The 24633-nt window shown below is 41.8% G+C and overlaps 1 protein-coding gene across 1 annotated transcript in view; it reads left to right on the top strand.

Moving 5' to 3' along the window:
- LOC131259492 (dystonin) overlaps nucleotides 1-24633 on the top strand; it is a 113130-nt gene that overhangs the window by 10656 nt on the left and 77841 nt on the right. The window contains exons 4-5 of the mRNA XM_058260995.1: nucleotides 17665-17754; nucleotides 17846-18016. Coding sequence (XP_058116978.1) covers nucleotides 17665-17754; nucleotides 17846-18016 — 261 coding nt within the window. The remainder of the gene's footprint in view (nucleotides 1-17664; nucleotides 17755-17845; nucleotides 18017-24633) is intronic.

The following is a 24633-nucleotide window of genomic DNA, read 5'->3' as shown; positions in this document are numbered from 1 at the left end:
GATTGGGTGTGTCGCTCGAATGAATGGCTTAATAGAGATTTATTTCGATCCGGTCAATCGAGGGCATCCATCCGCCTCGGGTTGTTGGTTAGCGTTGGGCTGATTTTCTTCGATGCAGCTCGCAAAGACTTCGATTTGTGTCTCGTGATCGATCGTTGAACGCATCTAAAGTACATTTTCAATTGCGTCCATCGTTGATTAACTGCGTCCGGTTGCATCAAAAACATGATCGTTGTTTGTGGCCAATATATTGATGAACTCAGCGTTATTTAAAGCCCATTTAAATTGATCAAAATGTCGTAAAAATGTCCAATCTTAAATTCTGGAGACATTTTGAATAATATGCACAACCGGTGACAACTATTTTCAAAATGCGCTACATCCTGTTGTTTTCCAAACCATTCTGCACGGTTGCTCCTAGCTTTCTAATAATCTGCATTGCAAATTCGAATGCGATATTCTTTTTAAGGTGTGCCTAGTTCAAACTTGTTTGACGGCGTATATTGCAGAACCTCATCGGAACGCGAAGGCAAATGCGTTCCACACGGTTTTTTAGTGTGTTTCGAAATGGTTGCTTCGATGTGTCTTCGTTCCGGCTTTGATTTTGCACTATTTTAATGGTGTTTTGATCGAAAAAAAAAAAAATAATAACTAGAGTTGTGAGCGCGTGAAAGTATGTTGGCTAAGATGAAGTCATGGACGCGAGGCAAGCGGTCCATTAGAAAGGAGAAGTTTCTATCGTTCGCTCATTTACAAGCCACTCCAATGTGTCATTCCTTTTCGGATCGATGCTGGAGCTGAACCCCAGGAGGGGTTCCTCTTCGTTGCGATGGTAGTTGTCTTCGGCCGGTCCCAACCAAGAAAGTATGCATTTCTCTCACATTCACAGCAGCGCCGTGCGTCAAGATCGAATTTCTGACTTGCGAAACTTTCGCAATGGCGCGATTTGCCGCTTGCTTCGTTTCGTTTGATCGATTTTTGTGTCGCCTTTCGGTGGCGCGACTGCAGGGGCACTCAGGTTCTCGCTGCCGTTATCGCGTGTATGTGTCCCAGTTGTTCGGTGGTATATTGAGCTGCTCGACACGGCGTAACTACGCAACTACCGACCGACCGCATGCGTATCGGGCGGCTCGATTGAAGAAAACCGCGAACTACCGGAGATTCGAGCAACTATGGAGCTGAGGAAACCCCCGGAGGCTATAAATCGTTGCGGTGGAACGTACTCTGGAGGTTTTGATACTGTGTAAGAGAGAGCATAGCATGGAAATCCACCAGAGGGTTGCCTCCGATGTTGGCAAAAAGTTGGAAAGGCAGGAAAAAAAACGGCGTTCAAAACTGGCTAAGTATGTAAGTCATGCGTCTGATCACACGAATGATTTGTGGCGGCGTCCAGCAGCCAAAGCAGCGTACGCACCCGGCGTCGTGTGCCGCGTTGTGCTCTAGAAAGTGTTGTCCCTTCGCCTCTTGCGCGGCGAGGCTCGAGTTACGTACCGATACGCGTAGGATAACTCGGGCTTTCCTGCGTTTGTGCTCTAATTTCTCCGCCTTTGCGTGGACTCGATCGATCTGTAAGAGTTTGCTATGCGAAGCGGTCGAGATTATACTCTTCTGGTGAAGTCTTAGGTTGCCTCAGAGTATATCTGAAGTTGGCTTAATCATAGCAAGGTTTCCTTACTTGTTTCGTTGAGTATATGAGTCAACGTTGTCTAAAATTGGTTATAGACTTAGCTGTCTCCATGCTAAGCATGATTCAATTCCTATGGGATCTTTATCTAAGTGCCTTTGGAGCTTTGAAATCTTGTCACCGATAAAGCAGGTAACTTCGGTGTTTCATAGGTGCAGCCTCTGTTTTTAGTCATATCTGAGTACCCTTAGTCATTCTTGAATACATCTCACTTGCTTTCAAAACAGCCAGAACTGACTAAACCAAATGTGTCAATTCGTGAAAAATACAATATGACGCACTCTGATGCAACGTGAAGCCATACAAAAACAAATACTACCAGACGATTCATCCAGATATAGCCGAACGCGAACTAATTGTATATTTATGCATTTTGCTAGACGGACATAAAAGTCTTGCACTTCCTTTCCAAAACTGCAGCCAAGCGTGGAGCCAATGCATCGCTGATTCGAGAACGTCTCGTCCGCCACCGTGTCAAGGATTTTGACAGCTAGGAAAGCATGTCGTGTGTGTGTACGTGTGTGTAAGTGCCCGTTGCATTTGTCGTTTTATGGACCTAAGCTACTTGTCATACTTGGTCGGTAATGGTTCCAATGGTCATTGCCAGCCGGCGGCGTAACGTTGTTGACGTTGCCGATGCCTGCCTGACATGATGCGTACATCGCGTGGATTCGATTACTAATCGCGGTCGTGGTTTCGTTGAGATTAAATGAGCCCTACTCGACGTATCCCAAGGTGTATTGTTCGAAATGAAGCAATTTAAGAATTAACTTAAATACTTCATATATTAAGTAACAAAACATATACTTTATTTTCAACCATTTTAAAACTGTCAGGGTTCAGAAGGAATGTCACCGAGCAATACTCTGTTCACCCTGTAAACTGTCTGTTGATGGTCACAGACATTACGTTAATGTGTAATTTTCTTTATTCGTCTGACCGTAAGGCGTGACTTATTTGACAACCGTTAGGTAGCTCATAAAATTCATTATCTCGTTGTGGAGCCTCGGTGTGGGTGGAACACGTTTACCATGCTGGTCGTGTACCGTAGGCACCAGTGTGAGCCTGCGGTTTATTGTGGTTACTCCGGTCGCCCTCCACCGAGTAACTAACACCAAATTAACCATTCGTATGCTAATTCTTCTGAGGGTTTTTGAGGTCTGTGTTAACTCAGGAAGTCAGTTTTCAGGCAATATTTTTAACTGGCTAGAGGACGCCAGAAGAAAAATTGGCGGAACTGGAGAATTAATGGCAAGGGCAAGAGGGAATCAAATTCGCTATAAATTTCAAACGCCATAAGAATCCATCAAGCGCAGGCAAACAGAGATAGCTGTAAAGCTTCTTCGGATAGTGTTGCCTGGTGTTTATTTTTGCCAACGCTGATGACGGTGCTGTTATACAACCGATGCAAATGCCATCGTTTGTAAGCAGTTCCCCGACAGCAGTTCGCCGTTAATGGGCGGTTTGCGTGTTCAGTCGCGGGTGGCGCCCAGAAGTCGTCTGGCTGGGGTCAGATTCGTTTGGGAACGGGTCGCTGCCTCAATCCGTGGGACATGCGTTGTTCCAAACGGCTTCGCGTACCAAGCGGAAGCGGGCCAAGCCTCGTCGTTGACCGACATTTTCCACTCCAGCGAGATGGCCCCGCAATATCTGGCAAGAAAGTGATCTATACGATGGGTTCTTGCTCCATCGCGAATATCTCGGGCGTGTTGGGCGTGGTGTGCGGGGTCCGTTTCGATGTAGCTCTTCCCCGAAGCGCGACTATGTGCCACATTCCACAATTTCGACGCACCGTGAAGCGTGCGCCAGCAGTGTCCAGCCCGGGGTTGGCATTGATTCTTTGTCCCGTTCCCGCTTCTCCCCTCGCTCTCCCTCCCTTCCTCCGCGGAGATTAATGAATGCCGTTTGTTATGCACGCGAAAGCCAGCAACCAACACGCTAAGATGCGCGCTAGGTTCACAACGGTTGCCTTTTCTGCCGCCAGCTCGGTAGATGATCAATCGGCGAACTCGCTGCATTCTTCATTAACGCCATTAATGATCTGAACCGGGCGAGGCTGACGCTAGAACGTTCACAAGCGGTCGGGTCGGGCGAACAGTAAACCCGTGTTGACCCAGTGAGGCGACGGACAATATTGAAGCACGCTTTACTGGTTCTTGTATTTTATTACATTCATAGTAGAATATGAACTAGAAAAGAAGAATTTAATGTTATTGTTCTCAAATGCTATGAAACACAAAATTAAGTTGCAGACTCACTATCAAGTTCATCAACTACTTTCAAACTTCAGAAAATCGTTTTCTTCATATTACCAGGTGTGGTAATTTAATTTATCTATATTGCTTTTAACATGTTTTGTATTGGACATTGAACTTCAAAAGTATGTTTATGTCCAAATTGTGTCTCAAATCACAAGAAATTGGAACCTTATTGATTTTAGCATGTCGGGTTCCGATCTGAATAATGGAAATTTGTGGTGGTTATTTCTATCATTCTATTTTCTAAATTATTTATTTCTTTATATTCTAAAATAAATCAATACCAAATATATAAAAATAGATTGCAAACAGTCTGAAAGAAGAACCTAAACATCTTGAAACAGGGATTGTTATAGTACTAGCTTTAATCTCCATGCTTGGAGCCATCATATAAACACTATTTTGTTTGTAGTGAGTTATGAATTTGGAGTTAGCAGCACTTCACCGCATGTATCGAAATATGAGCCAAAAAATTGTAACTGCCCAGCGTTTTTATTTCAATATTTGATGACGTTCGATGACGAAAAATTGTTCATACAATTTATCAAACCGATAGTTTTTCACTTACGATTCATTCAGATTGTATCATGAATGTTTTTTATTAGAATCTCAAAACATTGATGAATCTTTCGAAACCTTAATGAATCTTTGACGAAATGTCACGAGCTGTTGATTGTCGGGGATCTAGCGACAAATAAAAGGAGGCCTCTTTTTCAATTCTTGTAACTTTTTGGGGGCTTAACTTTACTGTTCTTTTTACATTCTTAAATCTTTGGGATTAATGATTCTCATATTAAAAGGTTCATGAATCCCAAAATCGAAGCAAAAAGTGGTTCGGATTTCTGAATCGGAATCTATAAAATAGGTATTGCTTGAAAGTGAAAAAGCAGTTTAACATCCTGAACAGATAATGTATTTTTAATTTCAATACCTGGCATACTTGGCTATACAGCTGGCTATATAGGCTGTTCTTCACGCAGCGTTTCGTTGTCAATTAACAATTATCGAAAAATAAGGAAAAACAAAACATGAAATTAATTATGCTTTTTGCTTTTTGGTTGCATCACAGAACTAGTACCCTTTGCCAATTTCAATTTCATTTGTGTTTTGTGCCTTTGCGGTCGGTGGCTAAATGTAAAACGGGGCCCGATGAGTAACGTGTACGTGTTGTACTCCTTTTTGTCCCTTCCAAGGATTTTTAGTACATGATTCATTGCAATGACTGTTTTCTTGCAACACAAACTCTCGATCTCGTTGAGTCACGTCGCTGCGCGTTTCACTTTTATATACTTTCGTTTCCCACCCGGTGCCGACGCTTCGGACGCTCCCGGTGACGATTCCCCAAAGCCACGGCGATCCTTGAGACTGCAGTGATTCGGATAAGGCGCTGCTGCCGTCCGTTCGGTTTTGGTCATTTCTTCCTTACAAGGAGCATAGCCCGGTGTAAGCTTGGACACAAGACACGGGCACAGGAGTTGCTGTGCCGCCGCCTTTCAGTCTGCCGCTGGCTGGTTGTGGATCAATTTAAATTCCCGGTGGCCCTCAGCACACCGCGCTCGTCTTGAACTTCTTTTCCATTTTCTTGCATTGTTCCCCGTTCGGTTGGTCGGCTACTTTTTCGATTAAAAGACATTTGCATACAATGGGCTCACAAGAGGTTATGGAGGGAAAGAGAGAAAGAGAGAGAGAGCCACGAGTTGATGAAGGGAAGATGGAGGGACGGTTGTCCCTGGAAGGTTAAATAAAAGTTGACCGTTTTTTCGATTTTCTCACCAGGGCTGGGAGTTATGTGGGTGCCCTCCTCTGATGTTGGCGATGATGGTATGACCCTGTTTGTTTGTGCGTTTGAGTGTGTCTGTTAATCCTGGGGAACAACAATGGACTTGACGAAAATTTGTGCCGTTTTTTTAAAACAGTCTGATGATCTTTTGATTGTCTGGTCGTTAAAAAAAAAAAGTTTTAAAACAGTTGAAATGTGTTGGCAATCAAACTAAATGGACGATTAGTACAATTGTACCTAAGTTTCTGTTAATGTTTGACAGTTTTTTTTTTAATTTTCTACTGTTCATTCCACTTGCATATTATTACACAATTTTCCTTTTGGACATTGATCCTCTGTCCTTTTGATGTTGATGCCTTATCTTGCCGATCCATAAGCCATCTCTCCAATTTGATAGAAGCACGAACCCCTTCAAGCGACCGTCAGTATCATCATGAGTTGGACGAACCAGGAAGTTTCACTTTTCGTCCACCAACCCCCCAATCAATATCTCGACATCTCGTACAACATGCCAGCGCATGGCTCTAACATTTTCACGTCGGGCTAATCACAGGCGTCGGTGCAGGACAAGCTTGGTTTCAAATCCACCTTGTCACGGGAGAAAATCTCCAACGAAACGAAGCGACATGGTATACCCCGTCATTTAGCACACCTCGCCGCATGACTGACAATCGTGTGTGTGTGACTGGCGGGTGTCAAAACAAAGCTACTAAGGGACGAGTAGAAAGGAGAGCCACAAGAGCCCTTCCCTTCGTTGCTGCTTCTTCAGAAATCGAAAACTCTTTTGCTGCTCCCTTCTTCCATCCGATCCGATCGATCGATGATCCGGTTGTTAACTATTCATTAGCGGCGCGGTGTTGGAAATGTTCGCGAAAAACGTGAAATATGAAGCCGGACACTTTCCACCACGCGCCGGCCGACTTCGACACCATGGGAAGCCACCGGACGATCGATTCTCGCCGTGCGCAGGGAATTACCCCGGGTTTCTCGAGGGCTTTTCGAGGAGCGGTAACTGTTGAGCCTTCGCGATTGATTGGGACAGCAAATGTACACCGGGATCCAATGCATCGTGGAGCCACTTATTTATCGGGCACCTTTGCTCTAATGGTTCTCTCACGGATGGTACCTTTTGGAAACCTGGAGAAAGGAAGAAACCCTTGGAATGTTGGAGTTTGTGTTTCTCCGGGACTTGAGATCCGTTATGGAGCTCCGTTGTTTCCAAGTGGACCGTCTATCCTGAAACTTTGAGTTCCTCTTTTGCATCAGCAAATTAAAAACATACATTAAATAGACTTGTTTTTCAATAACCCCTGCTGCCATAACTCTTCACGACGATAATCATTTGGCAATGCACCTCGCGGTGAAATCATCTGCCCGGCGGCACAATCGGGTAGGAAATTGATTCCCCAGTGGCAAACGTAAACGAACAAATTGATTGGCTAATGGCGTGTGCACTGGCGAACCACTCATTGATCGATACGCCACCGCTGAGAGCGCGCCTAAGAGATAGTGCCGGCTGTTCATTTCAATTTTATCGCCATCTTGTCTTGCGGCTCGGGCTCTACTACCTCTGTTCTCCCGTAGCTACCGTTGGTTGTTGGGCTGTGCGACTGGCGCAATTATTGATGATTAAATTGAGTTATTGGTCGTAAATTGTGTTGTTTTATGATCACTGGCTCGAGAATGCCTCTGCCGGCCGGGTGATCACCCAGTAACCTTTTCGTCATCGTCGCACGGCGCGTTTGCGCGGAAGCTCGCGTTGCGTGCTGTCTTTGGAAAAATTATGATCAATTTTTCATTCGTCATCGAGAGGGTTGGATGGAGGATGGGGTTGTATCGATTGTTCATGAGATGGATTGATTTGAAAAGTGTCAGACGTTTCATATTAAATTTCTATTCATCGAACTATAATAAATAAATAAAAAACTGCGTAAAGTAGTACGTAAAGTTAAGTTAACGCGAACCGTAAAGAGATTAATGCGAAAGCTAGAAGCGTTACGTAACGCTCCGTTGTAACTATTCATTCTGTTAAAATGTTTTGTTTCGGTGTTTAGAAATCGGTTTTGCAAAAACAGATGCGTGTGCCAATTTATTTGTTCATGATATTTTATAACAAATATATTAAAGTTTAAACAACAAAAGCGAAAAAGAAGTAATTAAATTGATAAGGAAGTTAACTTAAAATTTTGCACTGTCTGCAAATTAAATATACTGTTCCATAGAGGATTTTATATTCTGGTTGTGATGATTTTATATTTCTGATACCCTTGTCTGGTTCGTTAACATGTTGACTGCCATGTCTATCATTTTTGATAGCCAGCTGTCATTAGTTCTTAAAAGTTTACAAACAAATAAATAAATTGAAACGCATCTATTATATAAATTACTTCTTTAAGAAGCTTTCTTTTTGCTTGGATTTCGAAAACCGTCTGAGTGTAGCTGAATAAGATAAAACATGGTTCGATACGAGCACATGTTCTGTATGAAACAACGGCTTCAAGTGCTACTATTATTATTTTCTTATTATTTTATTTTTTAAATACTTCATGGAATGTTTTGAAATATTGGCATTGCGATTATTCTTTCATTACCTTTGGTATTTTCAACTTTTTTTTCCAAATCTTTTCACCGCTCCGTTGCAAGCCAGCTTCACTTTCACTATTTCTTGAATCAAGGTGAATAAAATGGCTCCGTTGATTATCAGGCGTTTGTTTGCGTGAGAAGACGAGCATATTTGTGCAACTTTTTGCTTTATTTGTTTGTTTTCCCAACTTGATTCCTTTTAAAGTTGCACGCTGGATTGCTGGCCAATACAATGGGATAAATGCCATCGTTCCTCAGAGACCACTTTGTTGTAGTCACGTGCCGCGAATTTAGCGGGCCAATTAGGTGAGCGAACAAACGTGGGCAAGCCTTTCGCGCACGTTCCTGCAGCGGAATGCACCGGAGTTGTAATCTATACGACGAGTACCCTGTGGACGTTGGTGTGTACCTGCTGTTGTAGCAGGCAATGCTTGCTTCCATTACGCTCAACCTCTCCGTGGCATCGCAACATATGGCCAACACCCTGGCGGGAATGTTCGCACCGGCTCATCTTTTCCTCGCAAACAGGGCGTTCGAAGACACAACGAGAGCAAACGTTGAACGATAAAGCTGGGTCGAAGTCATGAGCATGGCACGATGAGCATCTTTTACCATTAAGGCGCCTTGAGACCGAGGTGGAGCATGACGCGCAGGGGAAGATGGTATCATTTCGCGAAATACTGTTTTCGTCGTGCGCCAATTCGGTGAATCGCGTCCATTGTGCTCGTGTTGTTTTCCCGCCACGTTGCGCCGACCTTAGCACGACCGACGGACAGGATTAATTGATTGCGGCGTGGTGCGGCCGCCAGGAGCGTCTCATAGTTTTGAGCTGTATTTTTTCCATGTTTTACCGTTTCATTTCTGTGCGGAGGTCTTTCGCCGATGGGAACACTGTGGTTCGGATCGACCGAAAAGAATAGGCAGCAGCCCCTTTTATGCGCCAGCGGAGGAGGCTTAGCAAATCAGCTATGATTGTGGAATGTAACCGTGTCGCGCGGCCTTCCTTCTCCCGCTCGTTTGCGCTCAAAAGTATTTGGTAAAGGTCATCCACATCTCGAAGAAAGTCTCTACTTAATTGTGCCGCTGTTACAAAGTAAACTTTAAGCAGACCGGAGAAACACCGGAGAGCGTTGTGTCATTTTTAAGATTGATATGTTTTGATAGATGAAGAGTGAAATGATTTACTAGCATGGACATGAAAAATATAAATTTACCTTTTTTATCTTCTTTTCTTCTACTGCTCCATTTCGAACTTTTGATATATTTGTGATGAAAATATATTAACCAAACAAATAATCATATTCACTGCTAGTTTAACACGTCGGCTGCCAAGCGTTTTTCTAAATTTTGTTTTAGTACAATAGATTGTGATAAAATTGGTTTATAAAAGAAATATCAAGACTTGTTTTTAACTCTTTGACTGCCAAGCCAAGCCAACAATATTTTAGTACAATTTGTTTATCACGTTGACTGCCAAGCGTTTTTAGCACACCTTTTTAGTACAATCTTTTTTAATATAATTTGTTTGTAACATTTATTAAACCAACGATTTTTGAAGGCTAAGCAAAAACTTACCTTCTCAAAGAATTGATATAAAATACTACTATAGTTTTTATGTTGCATTTTCATTTATTTATAGGTCAAAAACTTTTTAGAACTGAATTTTGCTGTCACCCACTTTTGGGTGACATGGCAGTCAACGTGTTATAAAACAAAAGCTTAGACTTTTTTTAAACCAATAAGAAATAGACTAAGGATAAATTTGTACTACTAAAGCAGGTCATATACATACACACTTTGCTATGCTTCTGATTCTTAATCAATTCCAGTCGCCTACTGACAAATAGGTCAACTGCAACGTCAGATAAATATTACTTTGTTCGACACGATGCCAAAAAAGGATGCAATCCAATCGAATCGCGCGAGCTGAACAAGCCTCTGTGCACATGCTTATACGAGCGCTATGCTGCGTTCTGTACTAACAACAACCCCAATTAGTAGCAGGCGTTGCAGAGTGGGCAGCTGCTCATTATGGCCCTAAAGCGCAAGTCTTCTGGCTTGCCGTACGAACAAGAAAAAAACAGAACTGTCTTGGGAGTCACTTCACGCCCTTTCCACGGGTCTGAAGAAGAAAAAAACAAATCCCAGATTGTCGAACAGAATCGAGCACAGTTCGGACCAAACTGGGGATGGATGGGAACGTTTAAAAAAAGATTTAATTAAATCGGCCCATACTCAAGAACGGAGCGCCGAGGCAAGAACACGTGTTAGCGGTCGTGTCCGACCGCACTCGCGCACTCTCCTCTCGAACAAAAATGTCAATCCGTCGCTGTCGTTCCCTCGTTGTCGTTGTCGAAGCAAGTGCCACGGCTTGTACTTGCAACGGATCGTTTGTTTATATGGAAATAGCTCACTGTCGGTTGTATGTCTCCAAGCTGTGCTAATGGGTAACGGAACGAGGTGTTGTTTTAAAACTGGACGGAACGGAAAGCCACTAAAGCCACCACCGAGAGATGCCGTTGAACGAGACGCCGGTTCCGTGAATGAAGGTGCCAGCGAAAAACCGCACACAGATTGAATTATGGTACTCGATTGACGCGATCGGCAATGGACTGGTTTCGGCGATAAGACGTTGACAAGATGCTTTCCAATTGCGCCTCGCTGAATGCGGTGGAAGAACTTATTTGCGAGCTCCTATTTCTCTTCCAGTATGCACCGGTTTTCCACAGAAGTGCACTGAACCACTGGTTTGACAGAACGAGGTGACGGATGAGGTCACGCAGTAATTTCATGTATTGATCGATGCTGGAGTTGGGTTATTCATATTCTGGTTGATAAATCTGTATGACTCTTGTCTGAATCTTTAGATGAAGGATTCATGAATCTCAAATGTTTCATAAAGATTTCCAAAGGATTCAAGAATCTCTACACATTGAGTGCCAAGCGTTTTTAGCACACTTAGTACAATCTTTTTTGATAATTTTTTTCTAGTAACCGACGTTCTTAGTTAAAAGGCCAAGAAAAGATTTAGTTTCCCAAAGGACTAGTATTCAATATTATTATAGTTTTAATGCAGTATTTCATTTATTTATGGGGCATACATTTTTTTGAACTTATATCAAAAATGTTTTTTTTTTCTTATGTGGCACGACATCCCCTAGTGGGACAAGGCCTCTCTCCGTAGAGAGTTTGTGTGACCGAAAGACGGTATATTATAGATCGGTAGTCAGCCGTTCGTAATACCGGAGGGTGCCAGACTCGAGATTCGATCCCACACCTGTGGTGTGGTGTTTCCTCGCGCTATCGCTGCGCCATGGGCACCCCCAAAAAAAATGATTTAGAAGTTCTAAAATTCTTAGTTTATCACATTGACTGCCATAATGTGATAAACTATGAATTTTAGAACTTGATACAATGTGCGAATTGAATCTTGGATGAAATATTCTTAAGAATGAATCTCGTCGAAAGATTCATGGGATAAAACTCCTTTGTTCGAAGCCATTTAGACAAAAGTGTACATACTTCACGTCTCCTATTCGAAAGAGGTCGAGAACGTCATTCATTCTAACCTGGCTGTTGTGTGTGTGTGTGTGTGTAATTGAAATGCTCATAAATCTTGCTTGGCAATTTCAACTGGCAAAACTGGTGTCCGGGTTTTTTACAGTTTATTTATCGTTTTCGCGAACGATGACGATGCTAATTGTATAAATTGTGGGTCCATTGCCTTCACAGCAGCACGCGGTTGGGATGGGTGAAGCAAACTGCATCGTTGTGACGTTCGGAACCCTACAGCGAGCTTGCGATGCTCCGTTTGTCCCTCTTCATATGCAGCCCGAAACCCATCACGAACCGTTTGTGTGCCATCGGACAATTAATATCCATTTTGACGTTGGCTTTGGAATCACCCATTAATAACGCGTTTCATTGGTGTAGAAGCGGCATTCGGCGTCGTCGTCAAGGGGGGAGGGAAGTCATCTGCAAAGACGAAATATAAAAATCCCTCTAAATGGATCAGCTCGTTTTTCTCGGTTTGTATCCGAGTGCTTGTTGACATTATTGATCGTGCGTGCTCGGAAACAGATCAAAAAGGTCAGAGCCGGTCTGGTTCAATTTCTGGAAGATCATCGAAATAGAGTTTGTGCGCTTTGTTTTCCAATATCCGGATGCACACGAGAGTGCATCCGTGGAGTAATTGAACGTTGTTTCGATGGCAACGAAGATGTGCTGGGCTGGTGTGTCCGTTCCCAGTTAATTTAGCTGCCGATTAGCGGGAGAGCTTGTTTGTTGTGGGATGATGCGCGTGCAGGGAGGTTCTAATTGCCTGTGACAGCTGACCATATAGAGATTGGACGTTTAGGTTGTTGTCCTGTTAATGCCTCTGGACACGATCTGGCTGTCGTTTGGTTCGTAACATTATGACTTTATTTAAAATGATCAATGTCGATTAATTTTGTATCTGCTCTTGAGTTATTTCTTTCTGTAAACTTCTGCTCTCTTTCAAAGATATAGTTGTTGATATAAAAGTGAACTGAACATTTTCCTAACCATATTTAAAAAAAAACAGGTTTTTTAATACTTCCTTATTTCATTCCTCACGAGAAGAATAAATTTTCGTTTTAAAGAAGAGCTAAACCTGTGGTTTATTTTTTTTCCTATGTCATGCAGAATGAAATCAACCTATTCGTTACGCCGCAAAGCGAATCTCGAACCAGGTCCGTACATCAACCATATGGAAGCCTGAATCAACTCCACACATAGTTTACGTACACACGAATGGCGCACGAGATTTTTTCCGGCCCATGTGTTGTATGTTGCCATCTTTTCGTACCACACTTTGTAGTGTTGGATGGTTGTTCTTTTCTTCGCGAAACGATGTTGCGAAAGTGTGTGTCGGCCGGGTTTCTTGCGTTCGTTCCATAGGGTTTGCCAACACCGGCCCAGTGCTCATTGCTATCTAGGCGACCGTAAAGTCCTCCTCGAAGGCGTATTTCCTCCAACCGACGAGACAACAGATTTGTATTCCCGTCTTCTCGCGTACTCGGGTACAATGACCTGCTTCGGGTGATGCGCACAGGCGCAAAATTGTACCATATGCCGTCTTGACGCGAACGGCTTCATACTTCTCCCCTCGAGATGCGGTGAAACACTCCTTTTCTCCGGCCTGAAGTTGCAAATGCCGGTGACGATGATGGATACTTTTCGCCTGGCAGTTGACTCTGTACGCGCTGTCGGCGGGGTCTACATTTACGGCTGCATTTGCATCGCGGCGCCGCATTCGCGAATGGGGTGATGCACGTGAGTCTTTGGCTGGTTGTTGTTGCCTTTCCCACATTGGCGAGTCGCAGCTAAGCAGGAAATGGAATCTATTTTTCGCCTCAAGCTCGGTAACGATCGGTTTGGAGCGTATGAATGAGATTTCACACACTTTCGTTCGACTAAAAGATGCCTCAACCGCCTTAAGTTATTTATGGTTCCTCTTCAAAGAATGCAAAAATAATCACCCCTAACGTTGTCGAAAGGGCATTACAAAGATTAAGGGTTAATTTCTCAGCTTAAGGGCAGCACATGTGTAGGATTCATTTGTTCTTTCACTTAATTTATGGTCAGTTTTCTTTTTTTGCGGAAGTCAAATGAATTACTTAAATAATCAAATGGAGTAACATACTTCCAGTTGATGTGTTACTTTTCGAAAAAAGAGGCATTCTTCTTCAGCAAATCTTAAATCGAAATGAATTATTACCCATTTCCGCAGGGTTTGGTGCGCTTATGTTGTCTACATTTGTCTTCTGAAACGCGCCATGTTTACGACACATGCGTTATTTTATCCTCCCTTCTTTGTATTCGAATCGTCGTTTACACAAACAGGAACATCAAATGTGCAGGCGTGCTTCCTGAGCCGAAAGACAAACACCCGAGCGAGCGAAGAAACCGCGCGGAAATTGCAACAGCACCAGCAGTATGGAAAATGCAGTAAACATCCTTGACGGATGCGAACTCATAAACCTTCGCGATGCATTAAGATGACATACACATCATCGGGGAGTGGGGATTCGGGAAGGTGCGTCGAACCGAAAGGCGAACGCATTTAGAACTCCGTTAAACGCCTTCCCGCATTACGGGGCATTCCACTCATCCGGTGGAGGTTCGTGTGCATATGCATGGTAGGAAAATTGGTTCCAAACTTATGCTGGGCTTATAGCTGGGTGGCAATTTCCCGCATCCGCTAGCGGGTAATTTTACTTTCGACGTAGATGCAGGTAGATTAAAGAGAAGATGTTTTGAATTCAAGGTTATTATACAATAAGGGTGCAGAATTTCATGTTTGCTTTTAAAAGAAACAACATCTCCAAAAGTGAAATCCAAAAGGTTACTAACATTTTTGTTCATTCAAATGAAACGTTATTTTTCTTCCTCCGTCCTTGCAAACAGCGGATCAAAAGAGCAAATTTTCAAGCACAATTCAATTACTTTGGTCGAAATTAATGAACATTTTAGGCCATGCATACTTCGTTTCCTAAATTTTGCTTCATCTGGAAGCCGGATCAACGTTTGCTTTTCTTTATCTTGAACCTTCAGAGCCACCTTTACCACCCTCGAGTGTTTGAGGATCAATTTTCACGCATGGGGAGGTCGCTTTAGTTCCGCTTCGGAGCCTCGCTGGTGGCACACATATTATATTATTTCGTACCACACAAATGCAAATGCCAAACTGTTTCAAACCCGGCTGATGAAGTGTGAAATCGAACCCGAGAGAAATCAAAGGTCGCCGCGTTTTGTAGAGGCTTTTCGAAACGATGCTTTGCTTTGATGATTTAAATTTGGTTTTGCAGAGCGAAGAGCTGGAACTTTAAAGCTCACGTGCACCGTTTTGTACAGCAAATAACAGAGTGTTTCAGTCTCTTCCCTTCTCCAAGCGTGAATAGCCGATGTTTCTTTATTACCTTGTTTGGCGTTGGAAAGTTGCAGTTTCCCATCAATCAATCGATTAATTTTGGTGGGGAATGAGTTTCTTCCTCCTCCACTCCAAGCGCTGCACAATTTCATGTAGTTAGGTTTCCTTTTCCTATTGGCTTCCCTTAATTCCTCAGTCGGCTTCAATTGAGCCTCAGTGAAGTAGCAGCGGGTTCAATCGTTTTGGCAGAATCACTACACATACGCGCACTTTCCGGATGGATGGATGTTAACCTTTGACAGAGACGACTGAAAAGATGCTTCTCTAATAACCGCTCGCGGCATAATTGACTCGAAACGTGTAACATCGACTGCGGGTTTTAGGTGAAAGCTAAACAAATTATTCGCCAGAAGATTAGAGCTGGCGCGCATCATTCCATTTAGACACTTTTCGTAAGACACACCGGCTCGAACGATAGCAACGGAAAATGTCTGCGATGTTGATAATTTGACCCGCCCATGAGCTACCTGCATGATAAAAAGCTGGTTATTGGTTCTTTTATAAGTGAAACTAGTATAAAAGCGATCAAAATAACATTGTTTACACATTTACAAAATAACGTTTCTACAATCAATTTTTTTCCTCACTTTTAATTTCGCCGCGAGTCGACATTAATTTGATAAATGAGCTAGCGAGGCAGCATGTAGTTTTTTTTCTGGTATATCAGATAGTGTTCAACAAAACAGTCTCTGATACCACTGTTGGTTTGCTTCACAACATCCTTCAACGACCTTGCGTGGATTGCGTATTCTCTTATCGGAAACCGTTTTCCGGGCGGCTCGCAGCAAAGCAAAGTGCGTGATATGTTATCAGTTTGGTGGAGAATTATCATCCGTGAGGTCGTTAAATTAGGCATTACCAAAGCATCTGTTCTGTTTTTACTTAATTACTTAATCCATCAAATATTAACGCGCACAGAATTGTTTTACATCAATAAGTTATTTACGCCTCATGTAGGTATCTTTATAATATCACGATCCTTAACGAAGGTCACGTTTGCAAGTACGTATCGTGGTAACAAGAGGACAATTTTTAGTCTCATGATTGTCAAACTTCGTAAAGGTTGTAGTTTAACTTATCTTTTTTATCAATCAATTGTTCCATTATGTTTTTTACCTATATCTTTTCGTTTTGATCTTGTTTTATTTTAATTTCTAATAATTTTGTTTGCATCATTCTCATTTAATTTTCTGAATGTTAATAAATGATGGTTGATGATTTAATGCTGTTTATTAAATATTTCTTGTTCAATGTATTATCTCCCCAATTTCTTCCTGCTGTGGTTGGTCCGCTAAAGCATTGGAAATATTTAAAGGTACGCTAGAGTTGTTCTATGATATGATTGTAGTATATGTAGTTACATGAATTTGCATTTTAGCTTTGCGTTACCGTGTTTCTCTTTTGTTTCCCCTTACGCTAGCGGTTTCATTCTCCAATACGCTGTTTACATTTGAATCTACTTTGGTTTATGCATTATTAGTATAGGTCGTTTTAATTTTTATAAACACGGCGATGACTTTTGCTTCCTATTTCGTAATTATTTTTACAAATTCTATTTATTTTTGATAGATTTAAAGAGCAGTTTGGTTTTGTGTGTTGCGTTTCCTTTCCTGGGCAATATATTAAGAACTCAACCAAAATCCTTTTCGTATTTCTTTTTTCTTCCAAAAATCTATTACAGACCTACACCCATTTACATGTTTGCGTAATGATCAACGGATTACCGTGTTGTCCGCCAGCAGTAAGTCTAAAGTTGTGTTTCAGAAGAGTGCGACGATTGCTCGATGAAAGCAAATCGAGTTTTTTCGCACACTGTTTGAGAAATCCGTTTTGTTTTATGTTTGTTAATTGATGTGTGATGATGTTTGCTGCAGCTGAATTTCTTTTTCGACTTTTATCTTTCCTTTACTGTATGCTCAATGTAGCTTTTTATCATTGTTTGGAATGTTGCGTAACTAATTGCTGATTTTTTTTTATTTTCACTCGCGCAGCACCTCAAGTATCATGGTTACTGGTTGAGGTGTTAAAGTGTTAATCTTCTGCAAAATGATTACGTTTGGTCTTTTTACATTTAAAGATTAGTCAGGATGCTCGCTAGTGTGCTTAATCCTCCGTCATGGCTAATTACATTTGTTGTGTTTTCCCTACACATTGCTCTCTTGGTTTGATTCAACCTGATTATAGATTTCCAGATAAGCTTAACCTTCGATATTTTCTTCTATTTTTGGGTTTGGTGTTGATAAACGTGTGGAGATACTTTTCAACTTTGGTCGATAAAAACCGTGATGCTTTAACACACTCAGACACACACTATTTGTTGTTCTTGTGTTTACGTTTGCAGCATGTAAAAATCGACAAATTGGTGACCAAAATTTCTTACAAAATATCTTTTTTTCAATTTCTACAGGCCTCCCGACGAGTTGATGACCTATTTGAGGATCTGCGCGATGGACACAATCTTCTTTCTCTCTTGGAAGTATTATCTGGCGAACATCTTGTAAGTTCTTAAAACGCTACCGTATGATTGAGCATATTTTTCTTGCATGTTCTTATTCTTACTCTTGTTTATTTTCCTCCAATACGAACAGCCAAGGGAGAAAGGAAAAATGCGCTTTCACATGCTACAGAACGCCCAGATGGCGCTGGACTTTCTGCGGTACAAAAAAATCAAATTAGTCAACATTCGGGCGGAGGATATCGTCGACGGAAATCCAAAACTAACGCTCGGCCTGATATGGACCATCATTCTGCACTTCCAGGTAGGTGTTAAGATTTGTTGTATTTTATAAATTGGAAAGCTCTCCAAATTTCTTCATATAAATTGTTGGAGCTATATTACTGACATTCAGTAGGACTAGAATCACTTGTTGATTGATGATCTGGGATTTATCTAACTTCAATCAGAATTTACATTTTGAGGAAGAAATCAGATTTTTGTTGGTTTTAAATGAAAGCAAAAATCGATAGCAAACATGTTAACATATTCTGTCATGTAGTTTACCGAAGCATATTGTAGTTTAGTTTTCATTCTTCTTCAAAGATTCTGAATTAAAATTTCACAAATCTAATGTTTCTCTCACCATATTTTCCATTTTATTCCGCATCTTTTTCACGCATAACACGATGCTACTCAACTATGTTTCACCTCAAACTGCGCATGTTATCTGTAACACATGATAATTATTTGAACAAACCATCAAATCCATTCTTCGTGACATGATTACAAATTGTCCGATGAACTGAAATAAGCGTCGTCATCAAATGTTGTTTTTCCATACTTACATTTGAAACGATAATTGCATAATGAAACCATGAATTGGAAAACATAAAATCGATACATTTAAATGATGATTCTACATCGTATTTTGTGTAGTGGACACGACGGGTAAGTTTGGTCCATTTTAGATTTGCTAGCATCAGTATATCTCTTCGTACTGCCTCAGCGCGTCTGCTTGCGCTTTATGCATACATTTTCATTTTCTTGTCATATTCATACAATTCATTTCAATGTGAAACAAAAATGCATGTTATCATACATATGGAGAGACTAGAAAAACTTGCAGACTACGATTGCATAACATTGTTGAAAAAGACGCAAATTAGTTTCTTGTATTAATTTTGTTCAACGATGGCATGATTTTTTGACAATATTTCGGATGCTTTCGTGTTAATCCCTCTCTTCGCGAACCCATCCTACGCGAGTCGCAAAGCAGTGCCAAATTGACCAGATCGATATATTCGATAGGTGGACACCCAAGCGAAAATATGGCTCGATCGAACGAGCACATTTGTTTTCGGCATATATATTGCTACTTTATTTTATTGCTTCGATTTTTGACAGCATAATCTTTAAATTTATTAACGTTTCTCATGTTCGCAAAGTGTAGGCGGTCCAGAGTGCGTTAAGGATTGTCCAGTTTGTGTGATACAACCTAAGTTCATTTGGTATAAAATATTTTATGTGTTTTATTTTGTTGAAAATTGTATAATATATAAAAACAACTTGAGAATTACCTGTGTTGATGCAATATTGAGATGTTGAACTGCAGACAGACGAACAGGATGTTACGATTTGATCTAAACGGACAAGTAAGTTGCATTCGTAACTAATTAAAATGACAACTATCGATTACATTTACCAGTGTAGTAGATAGTAAGCAATCGCCAAAGTAATCGGTATTGTTGTTTCCATCACGCGCTGCCTGTTGGCCGTCGTGGGCAGCGGAAGTTGACTAATGAAGAGAGAAGTATGCAGATTTTAGCGGAAAGGCTTGCGGCGGGCAGGATAAACGAGGCGTACGGAATTATTTGCCATGAGTAGCAGGAACAGATATACTGGCCTAGTAGCATACTTAATCTGTAGATGTAGGTGTTTAGTTGATGATGATGACGAAGCGTTACGGGGATGTTATTGCACAAGCGCGTGTTGCTAATTTGTAGGTTTCAATTAATATGTTTTGATATGGCTTTTACAACACAGACGTATAATGTTACAATTGCATTTAAATATTCCACTATATATTTTTAAGGTATTTCAAATCGATGATGAATACGATATCGAACACTTAGAACTTTGTTGGTTTTTTTTGTGACGGTTGATGTTTAAACTAATAATTTACTACAATTCTATTTGTGCACGCAGCAAAACCTTTTATCTGCTGAGTGAAACAAAATCGTTTTGGCAGAGATAATATGGAGGGAACTTGTTTAATCTGAGTTTTATATGTATTCCACATCTGGCTTTTTCTAGTCAACATGCTTAAAAAATAAAAGTGAATTACAAACACAAATCCCACTAATAAGGTTCGTCGCTTAATGAATATTCTGAGGGTGGAATCTTGTTTTTAGACATATGATTTTTAAACCTTTGGATGGTTGTTTGTTTTTTTCTTTGGACGTCAATGTTGATCTCCGATTCACTTACCACGCTGAAAGGTGGAAACTGACATAGTCCACAAAAAATGTCACCGGAACATCCGGTTGCGAGGGCGAGTCCGGTCTTGCCGGTGGTGATTTTTATTCCAGTGGGTTGGTTTTTTAAATTTTCTGTTCGTTTCGTTCCATATTAATGACAGCAGTAAGGTTCTCTCCGCTGAATAGTCTCAAGATCACCTCCACCCACTCCAGCTTGGGCGACAAAAACCACGCACGGGACAGCACAGCTGTGTTAAGCGTTTTCGTGTGAGGTTCTTGCGTATATTTCTGCTGGTAGTAGGTGTTGGGTGGAGGCAATCAGAAAGTAAAAAAAACCTATATTTCACCCGCTCCATAGAACTTGCTTACCTTACCACACTTTTATGAATGAATTTTCTATCCTTTTCTGTCCACTCGTTTTTTTTATTCCTTTTTGCTTTCAAACTACGGTACGATATTTTTATTGGCCGTAAAATGTTACAGAAATGGTAGGCTGCTGGTGATCGAACCACATCTGTTCGTTTCATTCTTGCAATTTATGAACCGACGAAGAAACAAACCCTTCTCATTCTTGTGAGGGTGACTTTGGAGTTTTGTGGCTCATGGCGACTGATTTACGGTTTGCGTCGGTAGAATTCGGCATGTCTTTGGCGGTCCGAGTTGGCGAACACACGTTGCACTAAGCACCTGAGTGTAGGCAGCACGCTGTATCGTGTTTCATGCCACCCACCCAGTAATGTTGCCTTACTTCGTGTTTTTTTTCCTCTGAAGAAATCGTTTGAGATTTACCTTTTTACCGCGCCACCAGTAAAATCATCCCACGCCTGGCTGCGTGCGCACTGATCGGTTTGGCCGGGTTTAGCTAGAACCTCCCCTAACGATGATGATATGCTTGATTTTGCACCATAAATCAATCGAACGCGTATCCATGCGTGAAAGCTTTTGGCTGGGAGAAGATCATCATCAGAACCCGGTTGCATCGGTAGCGAAGCAAGCGCGCCAATGCTGACTTTCCTCTGTCTAAGTTCACGATCGATCAATTAAATGTGCCCTCCTTGCTTGTTGGCAAATCAATTTGGCTATCGCGTTGTGTCATTATCGCAAGGCAGCATCTCGCTAACGTTATTGCTCACCATATTCGAGAAGGATGGGAAAATAATTGCCGCACAATGGTTGCGTGGAAAGCCGGAACCACACCTCGCTTCCAGGAAGTCATGCGTAACCATCTTGATAGCGTTGCGAGCGATTGAAACAGGTTGACAAATTAATCCCCTTGACGTTATCCGGCAATCTGTACCGTTCCGGTAGAAATCAACCCAATACCGTACAGCGGATTGCAATAACCAAGGTATAGTGTAGATTTGTTTTTCAATTGGGATGGTTAAAGAAATATCCAGAACCATCAAGGACTAGGTAGCAACGATGACTCACTTTAGTTATTGTTAATTACTTAATTACTCATATCATAATCGATCCGAATTGACGTCTTTGAAATCATTTCACTGAGATTCAACTGGGATCACACATACAAAGAATTATATTTCTTCCTGAATTATACATAACACCTTCAGTTATACAGTTCATTACATTGAAACAATAAAAATGTATTTTAATCTACTTTGACTGTCATTTGTGATATCAACGGTGTTCAATAATAATCTCAAGAGAAAACTACCTTTTCGTTCCCCTTTTTTTAATACGTTTTTGACGTTTAATTTGTTTTGATTTGATGATTTAGGTAGACTGACATGTGCCCTTCTTAAAATTATTGAATTGATAATTTCTTCGATTTGCTTGATTAATTGACACGGGTCCACCAAAACCTATGTCAGTTATTGAAACACTGGATATACTGCGATACACATGCGTGTGTGTTTAGTGTGTTGTGAAAATGATGAACCTCTTTCGCTGGCGTCACAACATACTTAGCTCGTCCATAAAATGCCGATTGCGAGACCATAAAATAATTTAGACCCTTCTTTGTTACGGCAATCCCAATGGCGCCGAGTCCACTGACGTTCGGTTGGCTCGAAGAAAATCTTCACTTCCATTTTGATCCCCAACCCTGCTGACACATTTTATGATGTTTGCTTGTGGCTGGGGTGTCGAATGAATGGAAAATTTATTCCCCACAAAATCTGTCAACGAGTGAATCGAACGCGGTGGCGCTGCGATGCGGTTGTCATTGAGCTGAAAATGTCATAAGCCCGGGTAGGCGCAACCATTTTCGATGGGAGCACATATTTAATGCATAAGTCGAAGGATTATTGGCCATACGGGGGCGCATTACATCCCACGCCGCCGGCGAACCTTGTCGGCTGGTGGATGTGTTTTTCCCCCGGTACGCAAAAGTAAAATCCTTCCAGAGTCGCCGACTGCCCTCGAGAAAAAATCGGTTGCTACCTTCTGTCGGCCTACGCGCAGTGACCGCAATATTGCTTCTGTTGTGTCATAGACCGCTGCTCTGAGGCTGCGCGTCGCCCGCTCCGTCCAATCCGTTCGATTTTGCTTTGAATTTAATCAAAATAACCATTAAGCATCCGTGTCACGCGCGATCATCGGGCGTAATGATCACGTGCACGAACGATATTTTCGTGACGTTGAATAATGCTCGATGCGAGTGCGCGCGTCTTCGTCTGTTCAAATGAGATCTCCCTCGAGCGCCATCTAGCGGCATCTGAAGCGAACCAAACCGTGTTGGTGTCTTGGCTAACGCAGACTCGACTCTTTTTCTGCCGTCCTCCGCTGGGAATGCTTCGTTTCCTTTGATTTATGCGTTGGGAACGAGGTTTAGGCAATATTTGCAAATCAGAATAGAATCGCTCGAGCTTCGTTGCAGATGTCCTTTAATGGCTATATCGGCTGGCGAATGTGTGGTTTGAATAAATATTGATTTTGCTTCAAGTTTGTCGGCTACGGAACGGAATGCATAATGTATGATTGCAAATATTTTTCTCGGTGCATTTGATTTCGATCGCAACCTTACGGAGATGTTTTCGTACCCAGTGGAGATTAATTGCAGCTTTTGATGCGATGAAGGATGATGCAGCTTATACAAACGGATTGACCGATTTACGAACAACACCATTTCATCGGATATTTTATGGAGTATTTGATAACCAAAATAAACCACTTTGGTATTATGCCGAGGTAATGAATTTATTCACTGGCTTAAGAGTTTGAATTGGCCACTCATTTGCTCACATTACGCCATGACTAACGCTCTGCAATGCATATAAAAAATCCCATGTCTTTTAAACGACACCGCACACGATGGTAGGCAAATTGTTCAAATTGCGTAACCCCGGCAACAACTTCCAGTATCCAGCTCTACGTAGCTATTTAGCATAAAAGATACTCTTGAGACTTTTTCAATCCCGCAATCACCACTGTGCACTTCAGTGGCGGCTAGCGGAATCGGGAAGGAGTTTTAAATATGTTGATTTTGCATAAAACCGATTAACACTTAGCTTGCAAGCTTTGTGGTCTCGCTTAGAAATCGTTGAAGTCAACCAGGGGGTTGCTGTGGATTGGTGGTCGCTTTTGTACTTTACCGCAACCGACATTTAAATGCAGCGTGTCTGATGTTTGCTGCGATTGAATGCTACCGCCAGCAGCGCATGTTCAGTGGGCCAGTATTTAGGCGAGGGACAACGGTAACAAGCACGTGAGAAGATATTTACATGAGTCCAATTATTATTGCGCACATAAAGAAAGGGAAAGGTGGGAAAGGGTGCAAGAGTTGTGCTGTTGTGCTCGGCCTTTATGTCAAGCTGATTAAAATTACTAAAATTATAGGTGCAAACGCCACTGCTGCTTGCGATTAAGGCTCTAATAATATTGTTATTATAAAAAGTACCTGACTGTGTTCCGTTCACTCAAATGTGTTTGCATGTGGCATGCAGATGTTGCCACATTAATCGTTTTGGGGCGAAAAGTGAAAAGCAAAACTCCAATTTCCACGCAGCCGCTTTTGAACTAGACATAACTGCAAAAATTAACGTCAATCAGTGACATCCATCCACTTCCGAGCTTCCGGTGCTGTTTCAAAACCAGGCGACACCCGGCGAGCGGAGATGAGATGTTTTCCGTTTCGCTCCGGCAGCGGTTCCAAAATCCGCAATCGGTTTCGGCATCGCGCCGCTAATTGGACACTGTTTCGGAAGCCTTTCACATTGTTTTATTTTTTTCTCTACCCCCGTCCCGTGGAAACCGCAACAGTTTATCACCGCTTTAACTTTTCTCCAATTTCCCGCGAATGTTTATCTTTCCAATTGAGACGCTTTTGGTAATAGAGTTGTTTGCTTTTTTTTCGCCGTCCGTTTGGCCTTTACTCCGGTGTGCCGGAAAACTTATTTCCGCCGGTGGGTTTTTTTTGCTTTTGGGCAAAACAGTTTAGCTTTGTGACACAGATTTTAGGCTGCGGGACACACAAAGAGAGGAGGATTGTTGGGAATCGGAA

Source organism: Anopheles coustani, chromosome 3 (genome assembly GCF_943734705.1).
Source record: "Anopheles coustani chromosome 3, idAnoCousDA_361_x.2, whole genome shotgun sequence".
Lineage (NCBI taxonomy): Eukaryota > Metazoa > Arthropoda > Insecta > Diptera > Culicidae > Anopheles > Anopheles coustani.
Note: the sequence above shows the minus strand (reverse complement) of the source record. Positions and strands in the feature narration are given on the sequence as shown.